Here is a 27,281-nt window from a genome sequence, read left to right as displayed (position 1 = left end):
ACCATAAATAGCCAAGTGCAGCCAGAATTTTCTGCTCATGCCCATCAAAGCATCCTAGTTGACAGACCAAAGAAAGAGATGACCAACATGATCCCAGAGTCTTGGTAACCTGAATGAAACAGAGAGCATAGGTCCCAACACAAGCTCTGACTGCCACGTATCCTAACCTTCTTGACTTGTCTGAAGAAGAGAGAGTTTTTACGAAGTTAAAATCCAAGTATGGTAACCAAATGTTCATTGGAGGGTGAATGGATAAATAAAATATGACATACACATACAATGGGCTGACTATTCAGCTTCAGAAAGGGGTTAAATTCCAACACCTGCTACAACATGGATGTACCCTGAAGACAATATGCTAAGCAAAGTAAGCCAGACACAAAGGACAAGTACTGTATGATTCCACTGATGTGAGATGTCTAGAGTAGGAACATTTATACAGACAGGAAGTAGAATTGTGGATGCCAGGGGCTGAGGGGCGTAAGAATGGGAAGTTTGTGTTTAATGGGCACAGTTTCAGTTTGGGAAGATGAAAAAGTTCTGGAAGTCAGTGGTGGGGGTGTCCGCATAATATGAATGTACTTAATGCCACTTAATTGGATACTTCAAAATGATTAGAATGATAAATTTTACGTTATGTATATTTTACCATAATTAAAAAAAATAAGTATGAGGTAATCTGGAAAAAAATTCTCCATTGATATAAAAAATTCCTGTAGCAATGACAACAGTTCTAAGTTGCTAGTCAACAGAATAAAAAGGCCAGCAGAAGAATAAGAAATAAAAACCTATTAAAGCCCGGCTGGTGTGGCTCAGTGGATTAAGCACTGTCCTGTGAACCAAAGGGTCACTAGTTCTGTTCCTAGTCAGGGCATATGCCTGGGTTGCAGGCCAGGTCCTCAGTTGGGGGTGTGTGAGAGGGAACCACACATTGATAATTTCCTCCCTCCTTTTCTCCCTCCCTCCCCCTCTCTCTAAAAATAAAAAAATAAAATCTTAAAAAAAAAAACCCTTATTAAAGAAGCTACTAGAATGCACTTTACCTGATGGCTAGGACCGACACGAATTTCCCCCTGGGTACTGTTCAGCCTCCTGTCAGGAATAGAGTAGATTTGGTTAGCAAATAATTATGACATAAATGTTCCCATATTTTTCAAGGAAAGTAATTCACTTCAAATAAAACAGGTGTAACTCAGAAAGAATCCACTATTTCTAACGCTGTTCTACCCATGTAAGCTCTCAGACTGCACACATCTCTACACTTTTTCCTCCTAAAAACCCTGTTACTGCAGCTTCCTATCGTGAGCACCTTTACCGTCATTCGTCTGTGCCAGAGACAGAGGCATGTGCCTACACTGTAATCCCAATAGAGGCTTCTTTTCAAAACATTTCAGGGTGCCCTACAATAAATCTTATTAAAATATAAACAAGATAATTTATGGTTCCTAGCACACACACTGGTCATTCACTCATTCATTCAACAAATATTTATTAAGTACCTACTATAAGCCAGAAGTTGTCTTAGGTGTTAGGGATAAAGCAATGAACAGAACGACACCCTTGCCTTCTTAGAATTTATATTCTAATTCGCATAAGGAAAAAAGAACCAGCCATGGCTGGTGTGGCTCAGTGGATTAAGTGCTGGCCTGTGAACCAAAGAGTCACCAGTTTGATTTCCTGTCAGACACATGCCTGGGTTGCAGGCCAGGTCCCCAGTTGGCACCCCAGGTCGCATGAGAGGCAACCACATATTGATGCTTCCTTCCCTCTCTTTCTCCCTCCCTTCTCCTCTCTCCAAAAAAAGTAAATAAATAAAATCTTAAAAAAAAAGAACCAAACAAATAAGTCAGATGATGATAAGGGCCAAGGAATTAAAATAGATGGCAAATGATGAAATATTTTTATAGTTCTTTATACAGGAAAGTCACAAAAGGTCTTATTAATAAAGTGAAACTTGAGCAGAGATAAAAAAGATGTGAGGAAATGAGCTCAGCAGGTCTCACAGGTGAAAGGGCTCATCTCATTTTGGTCTATGCCACTCTTTTTTGGTTTTTTGTTACATAAATTAACTCATTTATTAAAGGTATCAATGCTTTAGATTGTGGAGCTTCTACTGGTCTTTTAGTCCCTTGTCTTTGGATGGCAGACAGAACGGCAACGGCAAAGGTGGTGCTGTGGGTCCAGGCACCACTGGCTACTGTTTCATGCAGGAACCTCAGTGCTAGATCCCCACAGCTCATTTCTTCATCTTGGTTTCTCCTTCACCTTGGTTTTGCCACAAAATGGGCAAGTGAACTTGGCATGCTGGCTGATTTCAATTTTCTTCACAATTTCCCTGAAAGAGGCACCTAACAGGTCCCCTATTTACCAACGATTCAGGTCTTCTTAGCCATGTTACTGCAAACTAGGCCAGAACCCAGAGAGAAGCAGTCTCTGTCATTCTTCCTGCACTTGCACAGTCCACCCTCCCTGGCTCCTAGTCCCAACCGTCTGGTTCCTTTTAAAAGACACTATTGCCAAGAAGCCTTTCTTGATGTCCTCCCTATTTCACTCCACACACTCACAAAAGTATGGGGTCCTTCCTCTTTTGACTCCTTCATGCGATATTCACTGAATATCTATTTTGTCCCAGGCCTTGCACAGGGCACTTACTGGAGGTACAGTGGAGAACAAAGAAATACAGGTCCTGCCCTCCAGGAGGTTACAGTTCCCAGCTGCCTGTCTGTGATAGCAGGAAACCCTTTCTATGTGCCGTGACAAGTCTCTTTTTGTTCACAGTCACCACTGAGTTGTCACTAGTGCCTAGGAGAAGACTTGCACAGCAAGAACTGCTCAGTGAGAGCTTGTTGTCTTGGACTGAGCTGAAGAGCATTCATTATAAAACAGCAAAGGACCAGAGAGGAAGCCCTGTCTCTTGATTTTTCTCCCATAGACCTGATACCCCCACCATTACGTCTGAAGTTATTAAAATGAATTTTGAAAAACTGTTTTTCCTTCCAAGGCCTTGGGTCCGGTATTCCTTCTTTTAAGGCAAGAATTTTTCTCATGAAGATTCTTATTTTGGCAAAGGGAGCCAGTAGATAAGACAAAGCAGAGACGAGTAACAAAAAGAAAAGACACATGGCCAGTACTTACGAGTTTATAACCCATCTACTAGGGGAGGTAGCACCTACCCCCACAGCACCAGAACAGGTCCAATCACTGTATTTGTGAGCACAAAACATTTCAGGAGAAACAGAGTACAAAACTGATCAGGGGAGTGGCCACAATTTGGCAGGCTTCAGGAGGAGAAGTCCATGAAATGAATGGTTAAGTTCCAAAGAGACCTCTAAAGGAGACAACAAGCACAACAGGAGACTTCCCAAGTGGGAGTGAAGCCCTGCAGAGGCTGTAGGCTGAGAGCAAGGGACAAAGCTTGCATGAAGTGCTGACTTTAAAAGATAAGTCATCTTCACATCTTCAGTAGGTGAATGACATGCTGAAAAACAGGAGCTAGAAGATAAGACTGTTCTAGCTGGTTTCTGCAGGAATTACAGCTGTTTTAAGAGGCATGTAGGAGAACCAATAGGCCAGGAGGCTATTTTAATCACCAGTACTACTTTAAGAAAAACAAGCAGTCGGTATTACCAATTTCCCTCCTAACATGTCCCTTTGTTTCATAACTAGCTGTGAGCAAAACAGCTGCCAAAAGCTGTCTCCTTTATTTCTAAATACTTTTCAAATGCTTGCCTGCCTTCTTGTAAGTTCAGCCAAAATGTATCGTCTCAGAAAGCTTCAGCCACAGCCCATCTAGTAATTTGTACCCACAGCTCCACTCAAGTTGTTCTAGACGGTCTGTATTATGCCAAGCTTCTCAAGTGGTTGGTTATATGAAAGCATTTCCCCATTACTATAAATACTCTGCTAAGTCCTTCATATTTCAAGACAAACATTCCTGGTTCATTTTATTTTAATATATATTTCTCTTTTAAAAATATTTTAATAAGTCAATGTAATATTTAGCTTAAAAATGTGTCACAATAATAAAAACCCCTAAATACCTTATTGAATAGAACTATCTGTGTAAAAATGAAGGCAATACTGCTAATAATGATACAAATTAGACAAAAAAAGTGTGTTGGGATATCTTAAGGGCCTAAACTGGAAACAGTTTCTCTCTTTTACATCTATATCCATGAAGGTTACTATAAGATGAGTAGGTAAAAAGTACAAAATAAAGGTAAAACAGAGAACCAAGATGGCGGCGTAGGTAGACACACTGCGCCTCCTCGCACAACCAGAACTGACAGAGAATCGAACAGCAAGGGGGACCAACACCAAGGAAAGAGAAAATAATCATTCATCCAGACTGGTAGGAGGGGCGGAGACGGCACTGGGGTGGAGAGGACTCGCGTGGCTGTGGCGGGACTGAGACTGGCGGAGTGTGGGACAAATGGCGCAGGCAGTCCGAGCACTAGCAGACCCTGCGGTCCCACATTTGCACAGATAAACCCAGAGGGCCGGACTCAGAGTGGCGGACTCAGAGTGGCGGAGAGTGGGACAGGCAGAGTGGCGGATAGCACATTGTGGCACCACATTCGCCCACAGATAAACCGGATGAACGGCGGGCAGAGAAGCAGACCGCTGCGCAACCCAGGGCTCCAGCTCGGGGAAATAAAGCCTCAAACCTCTGATTGAAAGCGCCCCTGGGGGTTGGGGCGGCAGGAGAGACTCCCAGCCTCACAGGAGAGGTTGTTGGAGAGACCCACAGGGGCCTAGAGTGTGCACAGGCCCACTTACTCGGGAACCAGCACCAGAGGGGCCCAGTTTGATTGTGGGTAGCGGAGTGAAAGACTGAAATCCGGAGGAGAGTGAAGCGGGCGCCATTGCTCCCTCTCGGCCCCGCCCCCACGTACAGCGTCACAGCGCAGCGACCAGCAATTCCCCGCCCCGGTGAACACCTAAGGCTCCGCCCCTTAAAGTAACAGACGCTCCAAGACAAACAAACAAAAAAAATGGCCCAAATGACAGAACACTTCAAAGCTCCAGAAAAAATACAACTAAGCGAGGAAGAGATAGCCAACCTATCGGATGCACAGTTCAAAGCACTGGTTATCAATATGCTCACAGACTTGGTTGAATCTATTCGAAAAACAGATGAAAAAATGAAGCCTATGCTAACAGAAACAAAGGAAAATGTACAGGGAACCAATAGTGATGAGAAGGAAACTGGGACTCAAATCAATGGTATGGACCAGAAGGAAGAAACAAACATTCAACCAGAAAAGAATGAAGAAACAAGAATTTGGAAAAATGAGGAGAGGCTTAGGAACCTCCAGGACACCTTGAAACGTTCCAACATCCGAATTCTAGGGGTGCCAGAAGGAGAAGAGGAAGAACAAAAAATTGAAAACTTATTTGAACAAATAATGGAGAATTTCCCCGATCTGGCAAAGGAAATAGACTTCCGGGAAGTCCAGGAAGCTCAGAGAGTCCCAAAGAAGCTGGACCCAAGGAGGAACACAACAAGACACATCATAATTACATTACCCAAGATTAAACGCAAGGACCTACGTCCAAGATTACTATATCCAGCAAAGCTATCATTTAGAATGGAAGGGAGGATAAAGTGCTTCTCAGATAAGGTCAAGTTGAAGAGGCTCATCATCACCAAGCCCTTATTATATGAAATGTTAAAGGGAGTTACCTAAGAAAAAGATCAAAAATAGGAACAGTAAAAATGACACCAAACTCACAGTTATTAACGACCACACATAAAACAAAAACGAGAGCAAACTAGGCAAACAACTAGAACATGAGGGTTGTCAATAAGGGAGTGGGAGGGGGAGAGGGGGGTAAAGGTACAGAGAATAAGTAGCATAGAAGATAGGTGGAAAATAGACAGGGGGAGGGTAAAAATAGTGTAGGAAATGTAGAAGCCAAAGAACTTATAAGTATGACCCATGGACATGAACTATGGGGGGGAATGTGGGAGGGAGGGGGGTGGGCAGGATGGAGTGGAGTGGGGGGGGAAATGGGACAACTGTAATAGCATAATCAATAAATATATTAAAAAAAATAAAAAATAAAAATTATTCCTAAAAAAAAAAATAAAAAAAAATAAAGGTAAAACAAAGAACCTTTTTAAAAACATTTAAAATAACTTTTTACAACAAAGTATTTTGCAATCATATGCAACTTTTAAATATTAGGATTTCACATTAAGAGATACAATATTTATTTTTGAGTAGGATTAGGGTCCTAGCTAGGCAAGCAGACACTGGCATTAGTTATCATATCCAGGAACTCCCAAATATAGGATGAATGGCAGAAATACTTTTTAGGTCCAAGATACAAAGAGGTAGATAGCAACACAACCCTTCAGAGAGAACTGGCTGCATCCAACAGAAAAACTGTCAGAATACAAACTAAAGATGAAAGACAAGAAGTAGGCTTCATGGGACACTGCCAGTGTCCAGCTGTACCTGAAACCAACGCAACGATCACCACCCTGCCCTCTTTTGACAGCATCCAAACTCCACATTAAATTAAACGTTCCTCCCCTGCTGCTCTCTTTCTTCCAGAATGCTCCTTTTGTGGCTTGCCCCACACTGTCAGAGGATAATAATCTGCTATGACTAAGGTGGACATTTCCACCTTCCACCCATTCTGGGACTGTCAGCTTGTGGGGTACAGAAGAGAGATTTAATTCATTTTTTGGTATCCCCCACAATCTAATACAGTATCTGTCTGGCATTACTATGCATTTAGGACAAATTAAAAATTCCTCGGCTGCATCATGCATATCTCTGGAATACTAAGATGTAAAACTTGACAAAAATCACCAGGATTATTTAAATGTAATATCAGCAGTTTGTAGAAAACACTCAATAATTATATTCTAACCACTACATTTTTCCTCTTAGGTAACACAACAATTCTCAAACTTTTTTGATCTCAGATCCCTTTACATTGTTTAAATTACTAAGCATCCCAAGTTGTGTTTTTGAGAAATTTCAAAATCTTTATTTATTTATTTATTGCAATAAGCTAATTATATATTAACATGCATAACATTTTTTATGAAATATGATTGCACTTACACAAAAAAACGTAGTGAAAATGAAGGCACTATTTTACATTTTTGCAAATCTCTAATGGAAGACAGCTGGATTCTCCTATCTGCTTCTACATTCAGTCTGTTGCAACACGTTGTTTTGGTTAAAGTATATGAGGAAAATCTAGCCTCATACATATATGTAACTAGAAAAGGGAAGAATATTTTAATACCTTTTTGATAATTATGGTTTTTTAAAAGGATTTTACTTATTTATTTTTAAAAAAAGGGAAAGGGAGGGAGAAAGAAAGGGAGAGAAATATCAACGTGTGGTTGCCTCGTGCTTGCTCCCTACTGAGGACCTGGCCCACAACCCCAGCACGCGCCCTGACAGGGAATCAAACCGGCAACCCTTTGGTTCACAGGCCCATGCTCAATCCACTGAGCTACACCAGCCAAGCCTAATTACGGATATTCTTTTTGATACTACACCAAAACTCAGTAAGTAATTGTTTCTTAAAGGTTTTTGCACCATGTGAATCTAAAACCTCATCAAAGACCTTCTGGACTCTTTTACATTAAAACCCACTAGTCTGTCTTGGCCTTCAGATGGATCTTCTGCACAGATATGGTTTGGTAACGTCATACATTGGTTAGATGTTTTGGAGTTCTTCCAAGTATCATTAAGTTTTGTAGATCTTCCAAATATTGATACAGTTCACTACACAAGTTTTAAAAAATCACATTTATTAATATCCTACCTATCTTGTAAGGAAAGCCTATAGGTACACAGAAGCTGTCAAGCTCAAAGTGGTGGGTACAATTTTTCAAAATTCTAATTTTTTCTCTGAAGCTCAAATCTTAGCATTGGCAAATATGACCAGTTGTTTTCCTTGAAATGGTAGGCTTACTTCCCCACTTTCAATAAAGTGTCTGCCAGACACCCAAGTCTGAATAACCACAGTTTGTCAGTCAGTTATTCTTTCAAATAAACATGGTGTTCTGTGAAGAGGGGCTAGTTAAAGCTTCTAAAACAAACCATCCATGCCCTTTGGAATGCAAGAGAAATCTTTATGCCACTTCTCATTTCTTCGCAAAGAACATTACAAAGACAGACTTCAAGGGCTGGGATTAGATGAAATTTATAATTAGGTATACAAACCACACTTTGAGAAGTGCTATTTATGAAACATTCTGAACTTTAGAAAATACTGGAAGCTAAAATTCAAAAGGCCCATAATCCAGAAGATTCAAGGGTTATCCTTCAATTAGTAGCAACAATAGTGAACAACTGAGTACTTTATATGTGTTCTAGGTGCTCTAAAGTATTATATCATTTTATATATTAATTCATTTAATTTATATCTTGAAATTAATGAAAGAATTAGTAGTGACATTCACATAAATCCAGATCTCATTCTACCTTGTGTTTAAATAACATAGCTACAGAAAGGTTTCTGCTTGATACAGAGCATTGCTTAATTAACAGTAGGTACGAGCGAAGCCAAGGTGACCATTAACTAGGGAAGGAAAATCCAGAACAAGGGCAGTGTAAACCCGAGGAAGGCCAGATAAAGGATACTACATGTGAAACTAAGACACCAGAGATGGAAGTCACACCCCAGGATAATGCAGGATACATCTAGGTACACCTTTATCCTTGCCTCAGGATTTTCACACACAGTATCTTAAATTCAGATATCTTAGAGTTGTATGATAAACACAAGCAAAATAATAATGCTTTCTACGCCAGGTATGCATTATCTCATTATTCCTTATAAGGAAGTATCTCCACTTTATAGAGAATAACAGTACTACCCATAACATCAATAAAGAATCTAACATATACATTGAACATCTGCTATGTACTAGGTATTTCAAGCTAAGCAAATTCCATATATTTTCTAATCTAATATTAAGGATGACCTTGTAAGGTAGGTGCTACTATTTATCACCTATCCAGATAGGAAAACTGAACCTAAGTGAGGTTGAGAAATAGACAAAGATCACACAGCTAATATATGGGAAAACCAGGATTTGGACTCAAGTTTAGTTAACTCCAAAGTCAGAGCTGCCAGTCACAGTTCCATAGGGCAGAGTGGTTAAGGTACTGAACCAAAACTGTACAACTAATTAAAGCCAAAAAGGACCAGTATGAGAAACCTTATCATTTTCTCTAATGCAGTTCTATGTTCATTTTAAGCACTAAAGCAAGACAAAATAATCAAACAGGTTTTTTTAAGTTTTAAAGTCATGTTAAAAAGAAAACCTATCAAAGTTAAAGGTCAATGTGTGTATCGTTATGACAATGGCAAAATTTTAGAGACGGAGAACAGATTAGTGGTGACAAGGTAGTAGGAATGGTCAAGGACGGGGAGAGGGTAGGAAAATCTTTGTGATGATGGACTACATCTATATATTATAGCAGTGGTTATACAAAGCTACACTTGTGATAAAATGGCACATAAATACACACACATTGTACTAATGCCAGTGTCTAGGTTTTGACATTGTTACTACAGTTATATACAATATACCTATTGAGGGAAGTGAGAGAAGGATGCATGGTAGCACACTGCAGCATCTAAGAATTCAAAAAGAAGAGGTTAGCAGAGAGTATCATTACAGACAGACTGGGGATAAGAAAGAAAGCCAGACACGAGAAAAACTGATTAAATGATGAATAGATTCACCCCAAAATATACTGTAGGCAACTGAACAAGTAACTTAAAGAAAAAATGCCACAGTTAATGAGCAATGAAATTCAGGAATGAACTCAAGTAATACATTTCTTTTTCTCCATGTTTACTAAAGAGGATCTCTGGTATGGGTTGTCTGTTTTGATAAATCCTTAACTGTGGATCATACTTAAAAAAAATTGTCACATCCTCACCAGGAAGGAGGAATTTCTCTGTGTGGCTAATATAAATAATACATGGTTTTCGGAACAGCTGAAATTCAGCCCCCTTTATTCTATAAATCTTTGCTTTAGAATATGAAAAAATAGTCCCAGAAACCAAATTAGAAGAAAAACGGTAAGTCATTGTGTTTATTCCTTCAGTATTAAAAAAATAAAAAGAAATTCACTGTATATGAAATCTGATACAAAAGAAACCAATGTAACAAAGCAGTATCCATGGCAACTACAACTTAATATTTCAGGCCTCTTCAGCTGCAGTGGATTAAATAAAATGACAAGATGTTCCCTTTGAAAAGTAACCTGTTTCCATGGAAACATTTTAGTCTAAGAAGTAAACAGGCAATGGACAGAAAGGAGCAGGAAGCCTGCAACTGAATATCAAAAAGGGAGTCGCATCTATGCAAAGGAGATGAGAGGACTGGCAGACCAGACTGGGGAGGGGAAGGCTCCTGGAGAAGAGCATGTCAGCTGGACGTGGGAGCCTGCCCTGACAGAGTCACTTCCTCATCCCAATGGAGGGGATGGAGTGAGGGAGGCAAGGGTCTGTGGACGTTCACTCAAGGCACCCAAATATCTCTACGTGAGCATGGTAACTGCTTGAGACAAGGACTTGAGTCTAGAGGGTAAGAAGAGGGACAAGGCATTGGGTCCAGGGGAAATGACATGAGCCTGTGGGGAGAACTGAGGCCTTTTAGAGGAGCTGGCATGACTTCCTATCGTACCCCAGACCTGGACTCCACCCCAAACGTGGACTGTCACAGCAGTGTGGCCTGTGGCCCATCCCCAAAAGCCTGGCCTAATAACTCTCAAGTGAGACCCCTGCTCTGGGCTGGTGTCACGTGTGAATGAACTACTGTGCAGTCTTGGTCTTCCTTTACCTGTCCTTCAGATGGCAAGTTTCAGACAGTAGGTAATTCTTATTTTTTCTACAGTGTTGAGTTAAGCAGGAAGACTGAAATGAAATCAACAAAAAGAAGACTAGAAATTCTACTACCTCATTCCGAAAGTGACCACAGGAATGGACTGTGGGTCAGAAAAATATACACAAAATTTTAGGAAAATAAAAAGGCAATTTATCAGAATCACTTCTTTTTAGAAGAGTTGTGGGCAGAAGTGAAAGTGAAGGAAGACTAGAACAGTGTACAGGGTTTCTCAGATTTGTCCAACATGAACATATATTCCTAAAGGAGTCTTGAACAAATTTCTTTAGGGTCTAACATAGTACCTTAAAAATTCACATAAATTTTGTATTCTATTCCAGAACATATTCTCATTTATTTTAAGATAGAAAATTATTTTCTCTAAATTTGAATAAAATCACCATGTTTTGTACATCCCACCAGAAGGCCCCATGACTTTGGCACCCCGCTACTGGGAGGGAGGAGCTGTTAGACACACCTGAGTCTAGATGCTCAGGTGCCAGAAAAGAGCACAGACTTCAGAGTCAGATGAACCTGGATTAAACTTGTAGCACCAAGGTTTTGCTAGCTCTAACCTTGAAGACATAATTCAATCTCTCTGAGCCCCAGTTTTCTCATCTATAAAATGAAGTTCTACATTGCTAGTTTGCAAGGTTGCTATAAAAATAAAAACTGATCTATGGAAAGAAGTAGGCGCAGCTCCTGTTGCACAGTAGTCATTACTATTATTAGCTTTATGTTCTGGCAGTAAGTGAGAACAGAGCTAATTTCTCTGAGTTCCCAAAGCACCACCTATCTTTCTGTCAGCCCTTATCAGAGTCATGATTTTATGTTTATTTTGTATAATTATTTCTTTCAATGGATGCCTTGTCCTTTAGACCAAAAGCACCATGTGGGTAGGAACTAACTCTGTTTTTAGCTCCCCATTATATCTCAGAGTCCACTGGCACCCACTAAATATACTTTAAATGAAGAAATGACTCCAATATTTTAACTAAATTACTGTTTAGCCATAGATAGCAAACTAAGCATTTTGTTACAAAATTAAGTCAAGTCACCTGTAACAGAAGGCTAGCCCTCCAGGCAAAATTAATCTGAAACAGGTTTGAGAAAAGTGTCCAGCAGGAACGAAATTCAGGATCCATTCAAAATAACAATAATAAAAAAAGAGAATCAGTCAACAGTTGAACAAGTTCATGTTCCAAAGTCATACACAAATGCAAACAAAGGTCAAGACAGGAATGCCTGTAAAATACAGAGTCCCAATATCCCAAACTTTCTCTGCTGGAAGTCTCTTAGAGGCTGTCTAGTCCAACCTTCCATCTTAACAGAAGAAACACAGGCTGGGGGGGATAAAGGTGCTCTTTCGAGGGGTCCCAGTAAGTTAACTACAGAGGATTCCAGGCCCCAGAAGCGGCTCTCCTTCTGCAAGATCTACAGATAATTCAGAGTCCAGCCTAAGATTTTAGGCATTAGCCGAGGAATAGGAAGAATTTCCATGCTGACAATAAGATGCAGTAAATATGGCCTTTATATAATAATATTTAATATAAAAAAATTTAACAAGTAAGAAAGAATCTGGTTTCAAAGTGCTACAATGACTTTACTCCACTGTCTAAATGTCTCATTTGCTTGTTGTCTATCACGTTATAGAATTCAGCCTCAGGAATGGTGTTACATCTGCCTTATGAGGGCTTTTCTTGAAGGGAAATAGTGACAGCATCTTTAAAGGCAGAGAGCTGGGGCTCTCATCAAACTTAAAGAGCAGGCTGTATGAAGTGTTTTGTTTGGTAAATGTCTATGTGCATCAGAATTTGGTTTAAGGTTGGCTTCCATTATAATCTCATACCCAGATTATGGGGTAGTAATTAATTTTTACTCACCTCAATTTCTTTGTGGCTATGGTTATCTATCAAAAAGAACCTGATAGTTATACATGATAAAATTAGTCTTGGTCAGTTAGTGAAAGTGGCAAATATACAGTTGACCCTTGAATAACACAAGGGTTAGGGGTGCCAATCCCCACACAGTTGCAAATCTACATATAACTTTTGATTCTCCCCCAAACTTAACTACTAATAGCATGCTGTGACTAGAAGCCATAAACAGTTCATTAACACGTATTTTTGTATTTTACATGTATATATGCTCTATTTTTACAAAAAAGTAGGCTAGAGGGGGAAAATGAGTCTCATTTGTCTGGCCCCGCCACTGCTATATAGGAACATGCAGTGTACCTGCCCGTGGCCTATGACTCCGCCTCAGACTCCTCCTGGGTATTACTGCGATCAAGGAAATGGCAGTAAGGACCACAGTCCAAAAGAAAGCTGCACATGCTCACACAAACACATCTGCCTCTTTGGAAATCAACTTGTTTTTTAAATCCCACTGTGACTCCAGTAATTTATAAAGTAGCAGTATTTGAAAAGTAAATTGATCTCCTGACCAGAAATGTTATTGTCTTTTTGCATATTGTAATCAAACTTTAAAATAAACAGAAATGGCGGCCCCAGAAAAAGAGGGACTAAGACCAAGCAGGTCGACGATGCACATCTGACTGTCACTTTGTTGGACCATTGCCTTATTCCCTTCGCTCTAGTGGTGAGAATGCTGGAGGTTGGGGGCAGCGGGGACAGGACCCAGCAGCACCCGTGGTGGCAACACAAACATTAGCACACGCACACACACAATATTAGAGAAAGTGGTTAAGAAAAGAACAACACTGAATGCTGAATATATCAAATGTTATACAATATGGAAGTAAAGCTTCTATAAAAATATTCAGGAAGTATAAAGAAAAATATAAACAAAGAGCATAAGAAAAAAGGAGATCAGTAAATGGTGGTTAAACATACTTGTCACTAATTTAATTTACCATAATTCCTAATATAATTCTTAACACTGTTTTTGTTAAATAGGTTGACCAAAAAACACAGGTGTTGTTGAGAGAACCAGACCTACAAGAGATTGTAGAGTTGGCCTTTGAATTAATAACAATAATACACTGAGCAACTATATGTCAAACACTTTCATATTGTTTTCATCCAGTCCTAATAACATCTGTGAGAAGTATTACTTATCTCCATATGACCCATGAGGTTCATATGGAGAAAAACCGAGGTTCAGGGGAGGGAAGGAACTTATCCAATGTCACAGCTGGTCCAATGTCACTTACTGGGTGCAATGTGAACCATACCATCTAATTATGAATCTACTCTTTTCTCTTACTATCGATGCCACTCATATATGCAACACATTTAGGGTGGAGGCCCATCTGTCAAGCACTCTACTGGGAACTGAAGCTCAAACAGACATGGTCCATGCCCCAGAAGCTTAGAATCTCATAGGGAAGACAATCAATCAAATAGTCACAAACAAATGTGTAAGTTCAAATAATTTGGTACTATAGAAATGTCTAATAATCCCAATTGAATTAGAATAAACTATTTTAGCTTAGACTCAAAGCATACATCAGAGTATACATAAGCCTAGACTAGCTTTCTTTCAGATTTGCTTTAAAGACACGTTCAAGGACCTATACCCCCCCTATCAGAAACCACTTAATACAGATGACTACCAGTTGGGAGGAGATTCGTGGACATACACATAGTTTCAAATCTCCCTTTAGTCTGTATTTTCTCTTTCCTTTCTCATTCTGTCTGACATTTGTTTTACAGCTTTAGAATGAATGCCTCTCTGGCATTACTAAATGCAGTTCAGTAATCACCAAAAAGTAAAACTGGAAAAGGAAAAATGAATTCAAAGGGAAAAAAGATCAGGAACAATGAACAACTGGAGAATCACAGACACCATGAATAACAGGTCTTAGGCGCATAAGTCTTCAGATGCATAGCTAACACACCAGAGTCTGGGAAGTGGTCAAAAACAGATCTACCCATGCTATGAGCAGATTTAGAGACTCTGCAAAATTTATGTTGACAGAGAAACATTTTAAATGTGACCCAACCTTAGATTCTGATTCAAGATTCTAATAAAATGATAAGAGAAGCAAGATCTGAATAATATTTCAGTAAACTTTTGCTTTTGTTCTTTTGGAAACATATTCTCTATATTCACCAACACTTCCTGATACTCTGAAGTATAACAGGAGGGGAGCAATTAGCTAAAATTAAACTAACTAGTATGTTTTCAAGGTCCAAGCAAGGAAGACCCTAGACAACTTCACCAACCAAGAGAATAACTTTCCATGTGCTGTTCTTTCACCTCTACCATCACCAGGCAAGCACATGTAACATTCCCAAAATATTTTTCCAAGACAACAACATATAGAACAAATGCATACCGCCCAAGAAATAGCTCTAGCAACTTACTTTATTAGATCTGAAATACAGACATTCGACTCTTAACAACAAAGGGCTCCCACAGATCGCCACAGTAACTACAAGTCCTAAGCAGGTAGCTGCACGTAAGCTCTACAAATACAAATTCGTATGAGGCCACACCTCATACAAGAGGGAGGAACCTGATCAGAGTTGATTCAGCTACAAGTACAGCTTGCTATTCACTTTTTTTTTTTTTTTGCTAAATGTAAAAAGCTAAAAAGTTTAATTATTAAAGATCCTAAAACAGAAAGGTAGTTTCAGACCTGTTTTCCTAACAAGTATCCTCCTAACTCAAATAATGGGTTTTCTAAAATAAATCTGAAACTTTAGTCCTGTAAGGGCAGCAAGTGCTACAATACTCAGTTTCTCTAAAGAAAGGGCAATTTTAGACTTAGAGAAGTAAATGTACTTCTAAACAGAATGAAATAAGACAAATTCCAGAAGCACCACTTATGGTTTGGGGAAAATAAGTACTGCCCCAAATTTTCAAATGCAATGTTTAAATACATACAATCATAATGGGAAGATGGCTCTCACATGAATGGAAAAAAAAAGATTAAAAACCAGTAATAAATGTGCTAACCCTGAATTATCCCTCTACAATTCATGTCCTTAATCGCAATCTCAAAACTGAACTTGCTAGGAGCCAGATTACAATTCAGTAGTATTTTCACTGTCTAGAATTCACTATTAGCTTTCCAAAAACTTTCCAAAAATCATCTTGGAAATCATCTTGGGCCTCGTCTTATCATTTTTTTCATTACATGAAGAATTTCTCCCTCTGTCATACTATGAGTTTTTCAGTTGCACATTTGCCTATAGTTGGTTTCCCTTCATCCTCATAAATACACAAAACTCTTAAGTGTCACTTTAAATTTTTTTCCAACCTTCATATTAGAAAGAAGAGGAGAAAAAGAGGAACAACTAATATAATTTAAACACTTCACTTAATACTTACTAGGGTAAGACTTCGACTTACTATGATTGGCTCCCTAAGCTGATCATGGTGACAGCCATCTTTCTGAGCCTCATTTCCAAAGAGGAACACACAGACAGTGGAACTTCCCCTCTCAGGAAAAACTGGTGCCTAGCCCCATCAAGCAGCAGGCACAAAACCTGGCTAGTGCCTCCACCTCAGTAGGCATCAACTCCTCTTTTTTACTCCACTCCTACAGAACTGGCAAGTCACACAACAAAAAGCACATACGCAAGCGCTATCCTCTGCTAAGACAAAATAAACAAATAAAATACCTGGAACCTCAACTTCTAACACACATTACTGCGTACAATTTCTTTAACTGCCAAGAAATCTCCCATAAGTTCCAAAAGGAAGGACTGCTTCCTTTTGAGGCAATGGATGGTAAAAAGTGGTGTGATATAACCTTTCATTTCTTTAAAAAAAAAAAAAAATTTTAGGTGATACTAGGTGCAACTACAATCTGCAACTGTCCCCGGCATATGTCAAAATGTGTGCACTATTTCATTTTCAGACTTCAGGAAAAGATCACAGGAATTATAATTTGCTCTGGCAAACAGGCTCTCAATCAAAACAAGTTCCACCCACCTTCAAAGCAACCAATAGCTGCCCACCTACCACCCTTCCTAAAACATCCAAACAGAGCTGCTCTGGGGCCCAGGTATTCCCTAACCCAGCAGCCTGCTGGTTTGCTCTGCAGGTGCTTGAAGGCAAACAAGCTTGGCACAGGGCACACAGCAAGACTCAGGTTAAAGCTATACCCAGAGAGGAAGAGATAAGGGAAAGGAGAAGAGGACAGGGACACAGGGACCCACAATGTTCCCCATTTGCTTTAATGCATCTCCGGGTAGACGCCATCCTTAGCTCTGATTTCACGCCTCGCAACACCACCTATAAGGCCAGCCAGGGCTGAATTAAAGGCTCTCAGGAACATGCACTATGAATGATGAAATGATTCATAAACATCTTCAAAAGTGAGAAAGAGCAGCAAAAACCATCACTGTCTCGGTGAGGCCAGACGAAGATTAGCCTACCTGCAGGGGCTGAATGGATCATCCATGACTAACAGAGGATCTGGTGAGTCTAGCTGTCTCCCTGAACCTCTACTTACTGCTAAAACTCTGCCCTTTTCTACACTAACAACTCAAAATGGAGGCACATGCAGTCTGAGAGACCTCATAGAGCTTTCACTGAGCTTGTGCTGTGACCTAAGCCTTCACGCAGAACGCAGAAACTTCCCCCTCACACTGACAGGACTGAGCATGTGCTGTGACCCTCCCTCATCCATACACTGTCTCTCAACGCAATCAATCTCAACCCTGCTGTTTCCGTAAATAAAGCCCAGCCAACAGACTCTGCAGCTTCTCCCCGCATACCAAGCTAGTGTGCAGGGAAGTGGGGCCTTAGAAAGGGGATCCGAGACAGCCAACACCGGAGTACTCAGCAAGCAGAAACATTGAGAGGCTTCAGATAAATGCCTTGCTCTGTCAAGACAACAGCAAGTTTTGTCTTTAAAAAATAATAGTGATTGTGGCTTTAAGGAGCATGATCTTCAAGAAAGAACAGAATCAAAAGACACATATGAATGACTATACCTGAGATTAATTAACAGAAACAGTGCCGCACATTTAAAAACATAGCAGTGCTACTTAAGGGGAGCAACCCCACAAATTTTTTTTGAAAACTTTTAACATTTAGGAAAAGGGCACAGGAACAATCCTAGCAAAGCTATGGAGTGCTAACTATTGTCGCAGCTACAAACTCAGTGTAGATGGCTAGATGTTTAAAGCAGAGTACCTAAATAATACTTACTCTATGTAAAGAGTGCTTCATCCCCTTTAGACAAGAAGTTCTAAAATCTCCCCAAATAATTAAAAAAAAAAACATTTCCTACAGTGATACTAACCCAATCATCAGGTATGTCAAGCTTAAAAAATGTACTTCTAACAGTAAGAAAGACAGGAAGGTCCTAATCAAGAGGTCAAAGAACACCCAGTCACTAATAGCTGGCACCTGAAGATGCTGGGGGTCTCCTGACTCAGGACTTGAGGCAATTGTTTAGAACATTGCCCATGGAGGTAATTCATTTAAAATTAATCAGAAAAGACTGCTAAAGCCATGTAACCAAGGCCACAACACCCTAATCATACCGAGAACTATGAAGTATTCCTGTTGCCCACAGTACGAGTCAAAACATTTTCTGTTAAAATCCTTAAAAATACACCTATGCCCTCTCCCAGAACCTCCTCAAAAAAAAAAAAGGGAGGGCGGCGGCAAACTGGGCTGTAGGCCGTAAGGGAACCTTATCTCTGGATGTGTTTCCGACTAAGAGATGATTCTTTACGTCATGACTTGGTTATAATTAAAAAAAAAAAAAATAAGCCATGAAACTCCCTAAAATTTATAAAGGACAAGATAGGGTGGGAAACCACAGTGCCAAGTCTGTTTCCTCCAAATGCAATAGTGTGAAGAAATTAGAAATGGCTTTAACAGAGTCCTCTGTGTCCTTGGGATTCCTAAAGGCAGTGGAGACCCCGACCCATGTCCCACCCAGTGCTGGTGCTTGTACTACCAAATCAGCAAGGCTCTGACCTTTTGATTAAATCAAAACCCTCACCATGCTGAAAACGTAACGTGCAACACAAGAAATGCCAGGTGCACTTAAATAAGCACGTGAAGCCAAGTACCTGCAGGTTGAAAGACCATTTTCCCTCCTCATATATAAGATAACATGACCCAGAAGTAACTAGAAACAGTCTACAGAAAAAGACTGTCCAATAACAAGAGCAATGACCAGCTAAATAGTATAAATATGACCACCAAACATGTATTAAAAAAAAGAAAAAACTACCACACCTCTTCACATGGAAAATGTTTCCTTGGAGATATCAACAGAAAACAATTTCATAAATTCACCATTACTCTGAAAAACCATGAGAACTGCTCCATGGATGACAGCAAAACATCCTTACTCTACTAGCAAGTCAAAAACCATGACTAGGCCCTGGCCGGGTAGCTCTCAGCTAGTTAGAACGTCATCCCACTATGCCAAGGCTGCGGGTTCGATCTCTGGTCAGGACACATACAAGAAAAGCAACCAATGAATGCATGCATAAATGGAACAACAAATAGATGTCTCTCTCCACCTCCACCTCTAAAATCAATTAAAAAAAAAAGTGCTATAATTTTGGTCCCACAAGGCCCTGAACGATTCTAGGGGCAAGTCACCAATATCCTATAGCCTTTTCTGGGTAACAGTGGATCCCAGTGGTGATCCCAGCCCATCTCAACATCATCTTCGTTGACTTTCCTGACACTGTCACCTCACAGCTGTCACTTAGCACTCCGACAGACTCCCCTCCCCATCACCCCTCAGTGGCAACTCGGCTCATTCTCTTCTCTTTCATATGCCTTCCCCAGGGGAACTCACCCACTTGATCACAATTCCAACCAACTTCTCTCTGGAGACACCTCCTTATGAGACCAGCTAGGAAGCCTGGGAGAATTTTGTTCTTGTGTTGCTGCCCCTTAACTTAACATAGCTTTTTCTGAGGTGCCTCCTCTCTCTTAACAGATTTTAAGCCACAGGTGGCAAACACAAGGCCTGCAGGCCAAATCTGGCCCTCCACCTTGTTTTATCCAGCCCGGCACCTTGTTTCTATCCGGTGGCAATGCCGAGTTCTCGCTTAACTGTTAAGGAGCAGTTACATTGATACAGTCCTAACATTACATTCAGCCCTTTGAAGGCAACCACAAGGCTGAGGTGGCCCCCGGTGAAAATGAGTTTGACACCCCTGTTTTAAGCTCTTTGTGGGCAAGGAAAGTATCAAAATCATCTTTATTGGAACCACCCAACTCTCTCTTTTGTACCTCAGAAGATACATCTGATGCACTGAGAGGGGCACAATATCACTTACAATGTATTTCTTGGCAAAAATTACATAACCTGAATCTAATCACGAGGAAACATGGAATAAGCCCAAAGTGAAGAATATGTGACAAAACTGTCAATGTGATTAAAAAAAAACCCAAAAAGGCTAAAAAACACAAAGAACGGCTAAAGATAGAGACTCAACTAAATGCCAACGTGTGATCATAAGGGAAAATTATTATGAAGGTCATTATTCAAAAAATTGGCAAAATTTGATTATGGACTATATTAGCCTCTAAGGTATGATGTCAACATTACCTTTCCTGATTGAGGTAACCATATATTGAAATACTTAGGAGGAAAAAAGCCTGATGTCCAGTATTCATTTCCAAATGGTTCAGGAAAGGAAAACACTACAGAGTAATGAAACAAAGATGGCAAATAGGGAAAATTATATGGCAGAAAGAGCGATAATAAAACAAACCTGTAATAAAGTTAAAGAGATAATACATAAGATAAAATCAATAAAAATAAAATACTAAGTATTACAGAATATTAATTGGTGAACTGCGGGCAACAATACATGGGAGTTCTGTGTACTAACCTCATAATTCTCCTTTAAGTTGTGTATATAAAATTCCACACTGAAATTTTTAAAAGGTGTTTAACAAACAAACAATACCTGTACTGGCCTTCAATCATCAGTTCCCACGTCTGGAGGGTGGACACACTGGTGGCAGTGAGTGACCTGGCTGCCTGATTACCGGCTTCATGGTACTCTAATTCCCAAACTGCGTCCACTTAACGTCCAGCTCCAAGTTCAGTCCAACTTCAAAATATGGCTGCAGTCCTTCTCGTCAGAGAAATCAAGGAGCCCTAAAACCTAGTGGTTTGGTGTTTAAGTAAGGCAATGTGCCACTTTTAACCATAAATTCCAGTGCTAGAAATGGGCTCTGTTTCCACTGGCCAAGCCTTGTCTTACACCAAGGACACCCTGGAATGACACTTAGCACTCAAGGGCCTCCACAACCAGGGCCTTTTCTCCTCCACTGGTTGTCTTGAACATTAGATACCTGCTTACTGCCTGGACCTCATTCCTGCCAGCACATTTCCTGACTTGTCGCCTGGCTGCCTGCAGGGATATGCACACTCCACCTGCACACCAGCTGCCCTAGTGCTTCCTTCTGTGGCCTATCACTAGGTCTTCACAGAAGTCTGGTGATCCCAGGTACATCCACATCATCTCTGGATCCTAGACCTCCTTCTCTCCTCCAATGAATCCCTAGCAAATAATAGATGCAGCACTAACACTTCTGAATAAAGGGCAGCTGAACAGGTAAAATGAAAATACTATACTAATAGATTCTTCCTGAAATTAAAAAGGTTTATTACATGAAACTGACTGAAAAACCTATTTGTTCACTCACAATACTTAATATTTTGTGAGCAGAATTTATGTTTGTCAAAAGTAAAGTCAGAGTTGTAACATGGAAGTTTCCTAGATTTTATTTTAAGTTTTCTAATTACCAGAAATATAAAAGTGTCTAAAATGTTTTATTTATTAACAAAAAATTGTAACACAAAAACAGCAATGAAAATTAAGGAATCTTTAGAAGAAAACACTTGAAAAAAAAGGTATTCTACTTGACTTCTAATTAGTACTAAGTTCACATCAATAAAGGAAGCTTTCAGAAACAGTTTGTTTAAATTTTATTTTCTGATTGTCCCTACTGTGGAAATGGAAGAGTTTTATATATATTGAACCTAGGTCCAGCGAAGCACACTAGTTCATCTTATCAGTTTTAATAATGTGCTCATGTTTTCTCAGATTTTCTATAATAAAATTATTACACTGTATTCGCAAAAGTTCATTTCTTCATTCCCAATTCTCATGTATTTCCTTTTTTATGCCTTAATGAACATGGCGACCCATACACTGTTTCTGACTTTAAAGAGAATACTTCCAACGCTCTACCTTTAAGAATGGTGCTTGTATGTCGTTAGTAAGCAGTCCGTCAGAATAAGGAGGTTTCACTCTACAGTTCATTTGCTAAGAGTTCTTCCGCTTTGAAAGGGTGTTAAATTTTACCAAGCACTTTTTCTACAGCAAAATGACTGCATATTTTTTTTTCTTCAATATACTGAATTGGTAAAATATGTTAAGAGATAAATTATTATTAAATCGTTCTTGTATTATCCAACTTGGACAAGTATATTTTAAAGCATTACCAAATTCTATTTTCTAATATTGTATTTAGACATTTTACATGCATTTTACATACATGTCCATAAGTAAGATTGACCTACAGACTGTACGGTTTTATCTAGCTTTGGAATAAAGGTTTACTAGCCTCATAAAATGACTCGGCTAACCTACACCATCTTTTTCTGTCTTCTGGAACACTGGTAGAATTAACCTGTAAAGCATGAGTATAATTATATATATATTTCTTTTTGGTCTAATGAGAACAAAAGGGTGTCCTGAACAATTTATGAAAACTGCCTTTGAAGGGAGGAGGGATGCATTTTTACCCACTTCCTATTTCTTCCAGCTGTGATACATAGAAAAGGTGATTGCAATAAAACAGAAATCAAACTTGAAATGTCTCGTGTCCAAATTAATTGAAATGAATGAGCCCTAGACTGTTACTTTTCATCAGATAAGTACAAAGAGTTATCCTGAAAAAAAAGATGGTCACACCATTATTTAGAATAACCAAATACTGGAAAACCCATAAATGTTCAAAATATGAGAAAAAATATATGATGGGACATCCCTATGATGGTATACAAGGTTTTAATTACAAATATCTTTGTAAAATGTTTTAATGACATGGTACTGTGCTCATAATAAAAGAATAACTTAATAAAAGCATACATGATTGTATGTGTATTTAAAAATAGACAATATTTTAATTACGATCTTACTATGTAACACATATACCTATACCCACAGATGTATATTCAAGGAAAACCACAAATAAGGGTTACAGAATTATGTATTATTTCAGTTTGCTGCTTCAACTTATATATTTGTCAAATTATTCTCTAGTGAGCACAATTTTTTCTTCATAAAAAACTAAAATATCTCCCACATGGTTAGAAGAAAATTAAGTTGTATATGAATCTATCTATAATGAAATCACAGAAGTTAAGAGCACAAGCTTTGGAGTCAAACAGGCTTGAGGCTTCCTGTTTACTGACTGCATGCCTTAGGCCATTATTTAATATAGTACCAATCTCCTCATTTATAAAATAAAGATAGTACCAATCTCACTGAGCTATTACTGGAATTAGAGGATCTAACACAGAGTAAGCATTTACTATATGGCAATAGTAGATATTATCTGATGCGCCTTGAACAGACGATATTACAAATTTGACTCCTTGAGGTCACCCTAAGAAATATCAAATGCTAAATCTACTAAAGATACAACTCAAGATGTCAAAACCCATCCATGTGTGGGAAAGAGCAAAGTCAGTGCTAGAAAAATGAAGTAAAGATATCAAGGATAATGAAATAAGGTTTCTCACTGTTAAAGATGAGGATTACAGAAGAAGAAAAAGGCCAAAACTAGTAGGAACCCTTGATATTAGATTAGAATTGGAGAATTTGCTATTAAGTCATGGATACACAAAGATACAGAAATATGGATGTAAATGTGTGCATTCACTCACACACACATACACATACACATACACACCCTAGCTCTGTTTGCTCAAAGGTCTGACAACAGTGACACAAAATATTGAGCATAACTACCACCAGATCTTGGTTTCTAAGTATCATTTTCCAAAATCTGTGACAAACTGACCTCAAAATGATTAGTAACAGATTATAAACAACTGATTAAAACAGAAAGCCAGCCCTGGCTGGTATGGGTCAGTGGACTGAGTGCTGGCCTGCGAACTAAAGGGTTGCCACATGCCTGGGTTGCAGGCCAGGTCCCCAGTCGGGGGTACGTGCATGAGAGGCAACCACACATTGATGTTTCTCTCCCTCTCTTTCTCCCTCCCTTCCTCTCTCTCTAAAAATAAATAAGTAAATAAATCTTTAAAAAAATCCCAGAAAGCCATTAATCCATCCTGATATAAATAAATGAGTAAGTTGAAAGTTTGATGAGGAAGAGGATATCTATATAATCTCAAAGCAAACACCCATAAACAGTCATTAGTTATAAAAGGAAAAAGAAATTTTACAGCTGCAAAGCCTGGCGGACAACACCTTGCTCAACCAATCAAACCAATAATGTTACCATTACCAGCAAAGGGACAAACCAGAATTGTGTACCGCCTGACAAGATGCGGAAAAAGAACATACGACCTCTGCGCTGTTCCTGTCAAAGACAGATGATCTAAATCTAATACTAAGGAAACTGAGGGGCAGCTTCCTTATTATTAATAAATGCAAACTGAGGGACAGTCTACAAAATAATTAGCCTATAATCTTTAAAAGTACAGATCATGAAGTGAAGAAAAGACTGAGAAACTGGTCTAGACTGAAGGAGACTAAGCAGATACCACAACTAAATCCCTAACAGTGAACTGCACCCTTTTGTTATAAAGATCTTTGTAGGAAAATTCATAAAATTTGAGCGGGGTCTGAGAAATTAATGGTATAGTTAATTTTTACTATCCTGATTTTGAGGGCTGCACTGTGGTTATGTATGAAAATGCCCTTGTTCACAGGAAATACACAAAGTATTAGAGTGGGATATAGCCTCATCGTGACAACATATTTTCAAATGGTTCAGTTAAGAAAGGGTCTTTTACTGTATTTGCAACAGTTCTGTAAGACTGAGACTGCTTCGAAACAAAGCAGAGTAAAATGAAGTATGCAAGTACAACACTCACAGCAGTGCCGGGCACTTGGTGCTAACTGCAGCTATTATTAGTAACATTATTGCCATTGTTAGTCAGGGAGAGACTAAACCTAAAACCTTGAAAATGTCTCAGTTTATGATTGCTACTAAATACAACGATAATAATCCTTAAGCCTCATTATTGCTTAAATAAAAAAAAAAAGAAGCTCCTCCCTGGAAGAAGAAAAGTGGAGAGGGCACAGCTGATCAAGTACATTCTCTTCTGGGTAAGATAGGAGAACAGGTTTTTTTTCCACCTGATTACTAAGAGAAGACTTGTTGAAAATACAAAGAACTAAGAAAATAATCAGATGTTACCTGCTGCAGACCAAGACCACTGATGCTTTTATAAAAAAGACAGTATGGGGAAGAGGGAAAAAGAGACAATGTATAAGTAACTATGAATACAAAATGCTACATTTTTAATTATATGTTTTCATCACTATTCCTAAATGCACTTTTGGGACCTAAAGAACTCTTATAAGCAAGGGGAAACAAAATGGACTGGTCCTTGGGAAAGTTCATGCTTCATAATTTAAAGATAAAGGTTATCTCCTCTCAAGTGGCCACTATCTTTTGTTCTTTCTGGAACTCCATTCACCATTACTTCCTTCCTCCCCTCCTAATTCATTGGCCTCAGTCACAGTATGCTGACTACAGAAGTAAAATTGGGACCAATCTTGTACATATAACAAAAGTGAACAACACCCCGAGGGCAGAAATGCCAAAACAAACTCCAAAAGCAAAGCCCAATTACCTAAGGGTTCCAGGTTTAGGCTAGCATTAGATTCAAGCCTCTCTCACTTGTCAGCCCCTTGTACCTTGTATCCTACTTAAAGCTAGAAACATCTGACCCCCTCCTTTTTTTTTTTTGCTCAATTAAGTTTTGTTCCTTAAACATCATGGCGAGCAAAAATACCGTGTCACAATCCCTTAGCTAACATCCTTAGCATCAGAGGGTTTTCAGAATTCAGAACGGAACTAGAGTGAATGTACCATATACTATGTAATACTCCAATAGTGTCTGAGAAATGATCACTAGCCTATCACATTAGTACTTTTACTTTTGTTGCACAAGTTGTGCAAGCTCACAGAAAGTGAACAAAATTCAGAACTAAACAGCATCACATCTACTCAAGTGTGACAATCAAATGAGTGTCAGCACCAAACTCAGACCACAGATCTTTTGATTTCTTTCAGAGCGTTCAGATTGTACAATTAAAGATAAAATTATGGATCTCCCAAATTTTAAAGGCAATGACAAGTCTGTTCCCCTAATCACATAAGTGTTCCAAAAACTAACACCATCAGAACCAAAAGTTCTGGACAACCAGGTCCCTGACCAGAAACACCATTATAAAAACCAGGTTAGGGAAAAAATAAAAACGTAGCCAAATACTGGGGTTTGAGAAAGACTTATACAATAAACATGAAAAAAAAATCTAAACTTTCAGTGCTTGCTAATATACTAATAAATTAAGGAAAGTAACATAATAAATCAACTTTGAAATACTATCAAAAAATTTGCTATGAGAAATGATAATTCTACTTAAGCTTCAATTTCAACTGCTCACTTAGAGCAAAGTTCCTGTCTTATTTAAGAGGAGGGGACCAGTCATCAAAGTCTGCAGTCACAGAATCACCATTCTTTACTTAGCAGTGGTCTTACACTACACCTCCAGGGATTATTCCCACAGTTTGACATTTCCTCTCCAAATGACTCAGGGCACTGAGTCAGCACACAGCACCAAATAGCTATGATTGCATACCAGTCACACTCATTCAAATCAGGGGAAGAAATACCCAGAAACCAGCACATCACACAGCCCTATTCCTCACAAACTTGACACAAAGACAGAAACAGAGGTAACGGGTCAGTTCTGCAAGGAAACGCACCCTCAGCATTCTAAAGGTTGGGTTGTGCATAGCCAGGTGAAAGAAACACAGTTTTCCCACGATCTGTTAAATCATACACACTATTTTGATCATTTGAGAAACTGTAGGAACTGTACACCCAACCCCAAGCTCACAGGTATAAAGTGGTTCCAGGTGAAAAACTAATGAGCCCAGGCAGTGGGCCATGGGCCACACCAGCTCTACTGATACACTTTTTACATTCAATTTGTGAGAAGTTTAAGGTCTGTCACAAACTTTACTTCTAAGTAGGCATTCAAATACTTGTTCACTTCAATTCATCCAACACCCCTATAGTACTTACAATACACCAAGCACAAAGCTGGACATGGATAACACAAGCACAAAAATGAATAAATGGTGGCTAGGAAGGTCAAAGTACTCACAGAAGTGACTCAGAAAGCAGGGCCTATAAACACACTGCAAAGGCATGTCTCTG

The 27,281-nt window shown here is 39.2% G+C and overlaps 1 protein-coding gene across 9 annotated transcripts in view; it reads right to left on the bottom strand.

Moving 5' to 3' along the window:
- Window positions 1-27,281, bottom strand: part of RERE (arginine-glutamic acid dipeptide repeats) — a 392,196-nt gene that overhangs the window by 115,482 nt on the left and 249,433 nt on the right. For 8 of the 9 annotated variants that reach the window (XM_053920116.2, XM_045190485.3, XM_045190486.3 and 5 more), the window contains one exon: window positions 1,044-1,092. In XM_053920116.2, the coding sequence (XP_053776091.1) occupies window positions 1,044-1,092 (49 nt within the window). Of the gene's footprint in view, window positions 1-1,043; window positions 1,093-17,229; window positions 17,405-27,281 lie in introns of those variants that run through there. The other variant, XM_045190490.3, reaches the window with a different exon arrangement.

The sequence above is a fragment of the Desmodus rotundus genome, chromosome 3, assembly GCF_022682495.2.
Source record: "Desmodus rotundus isolate HL8 chromosome 3, HLdesRot8A.1, whole genome shotgun sequence".
NCBI lineage: Eukaryota > Metazoa > Chordata > Mammalia > Chiroptera > Phyllostomidae > Desmodus > Desmodus rotundus.
The sequence above is the reverse complement of the archived record's forward strand: the minus strand, read 5'-3'. Positions and strand labels throughout refer to the sequence as shown.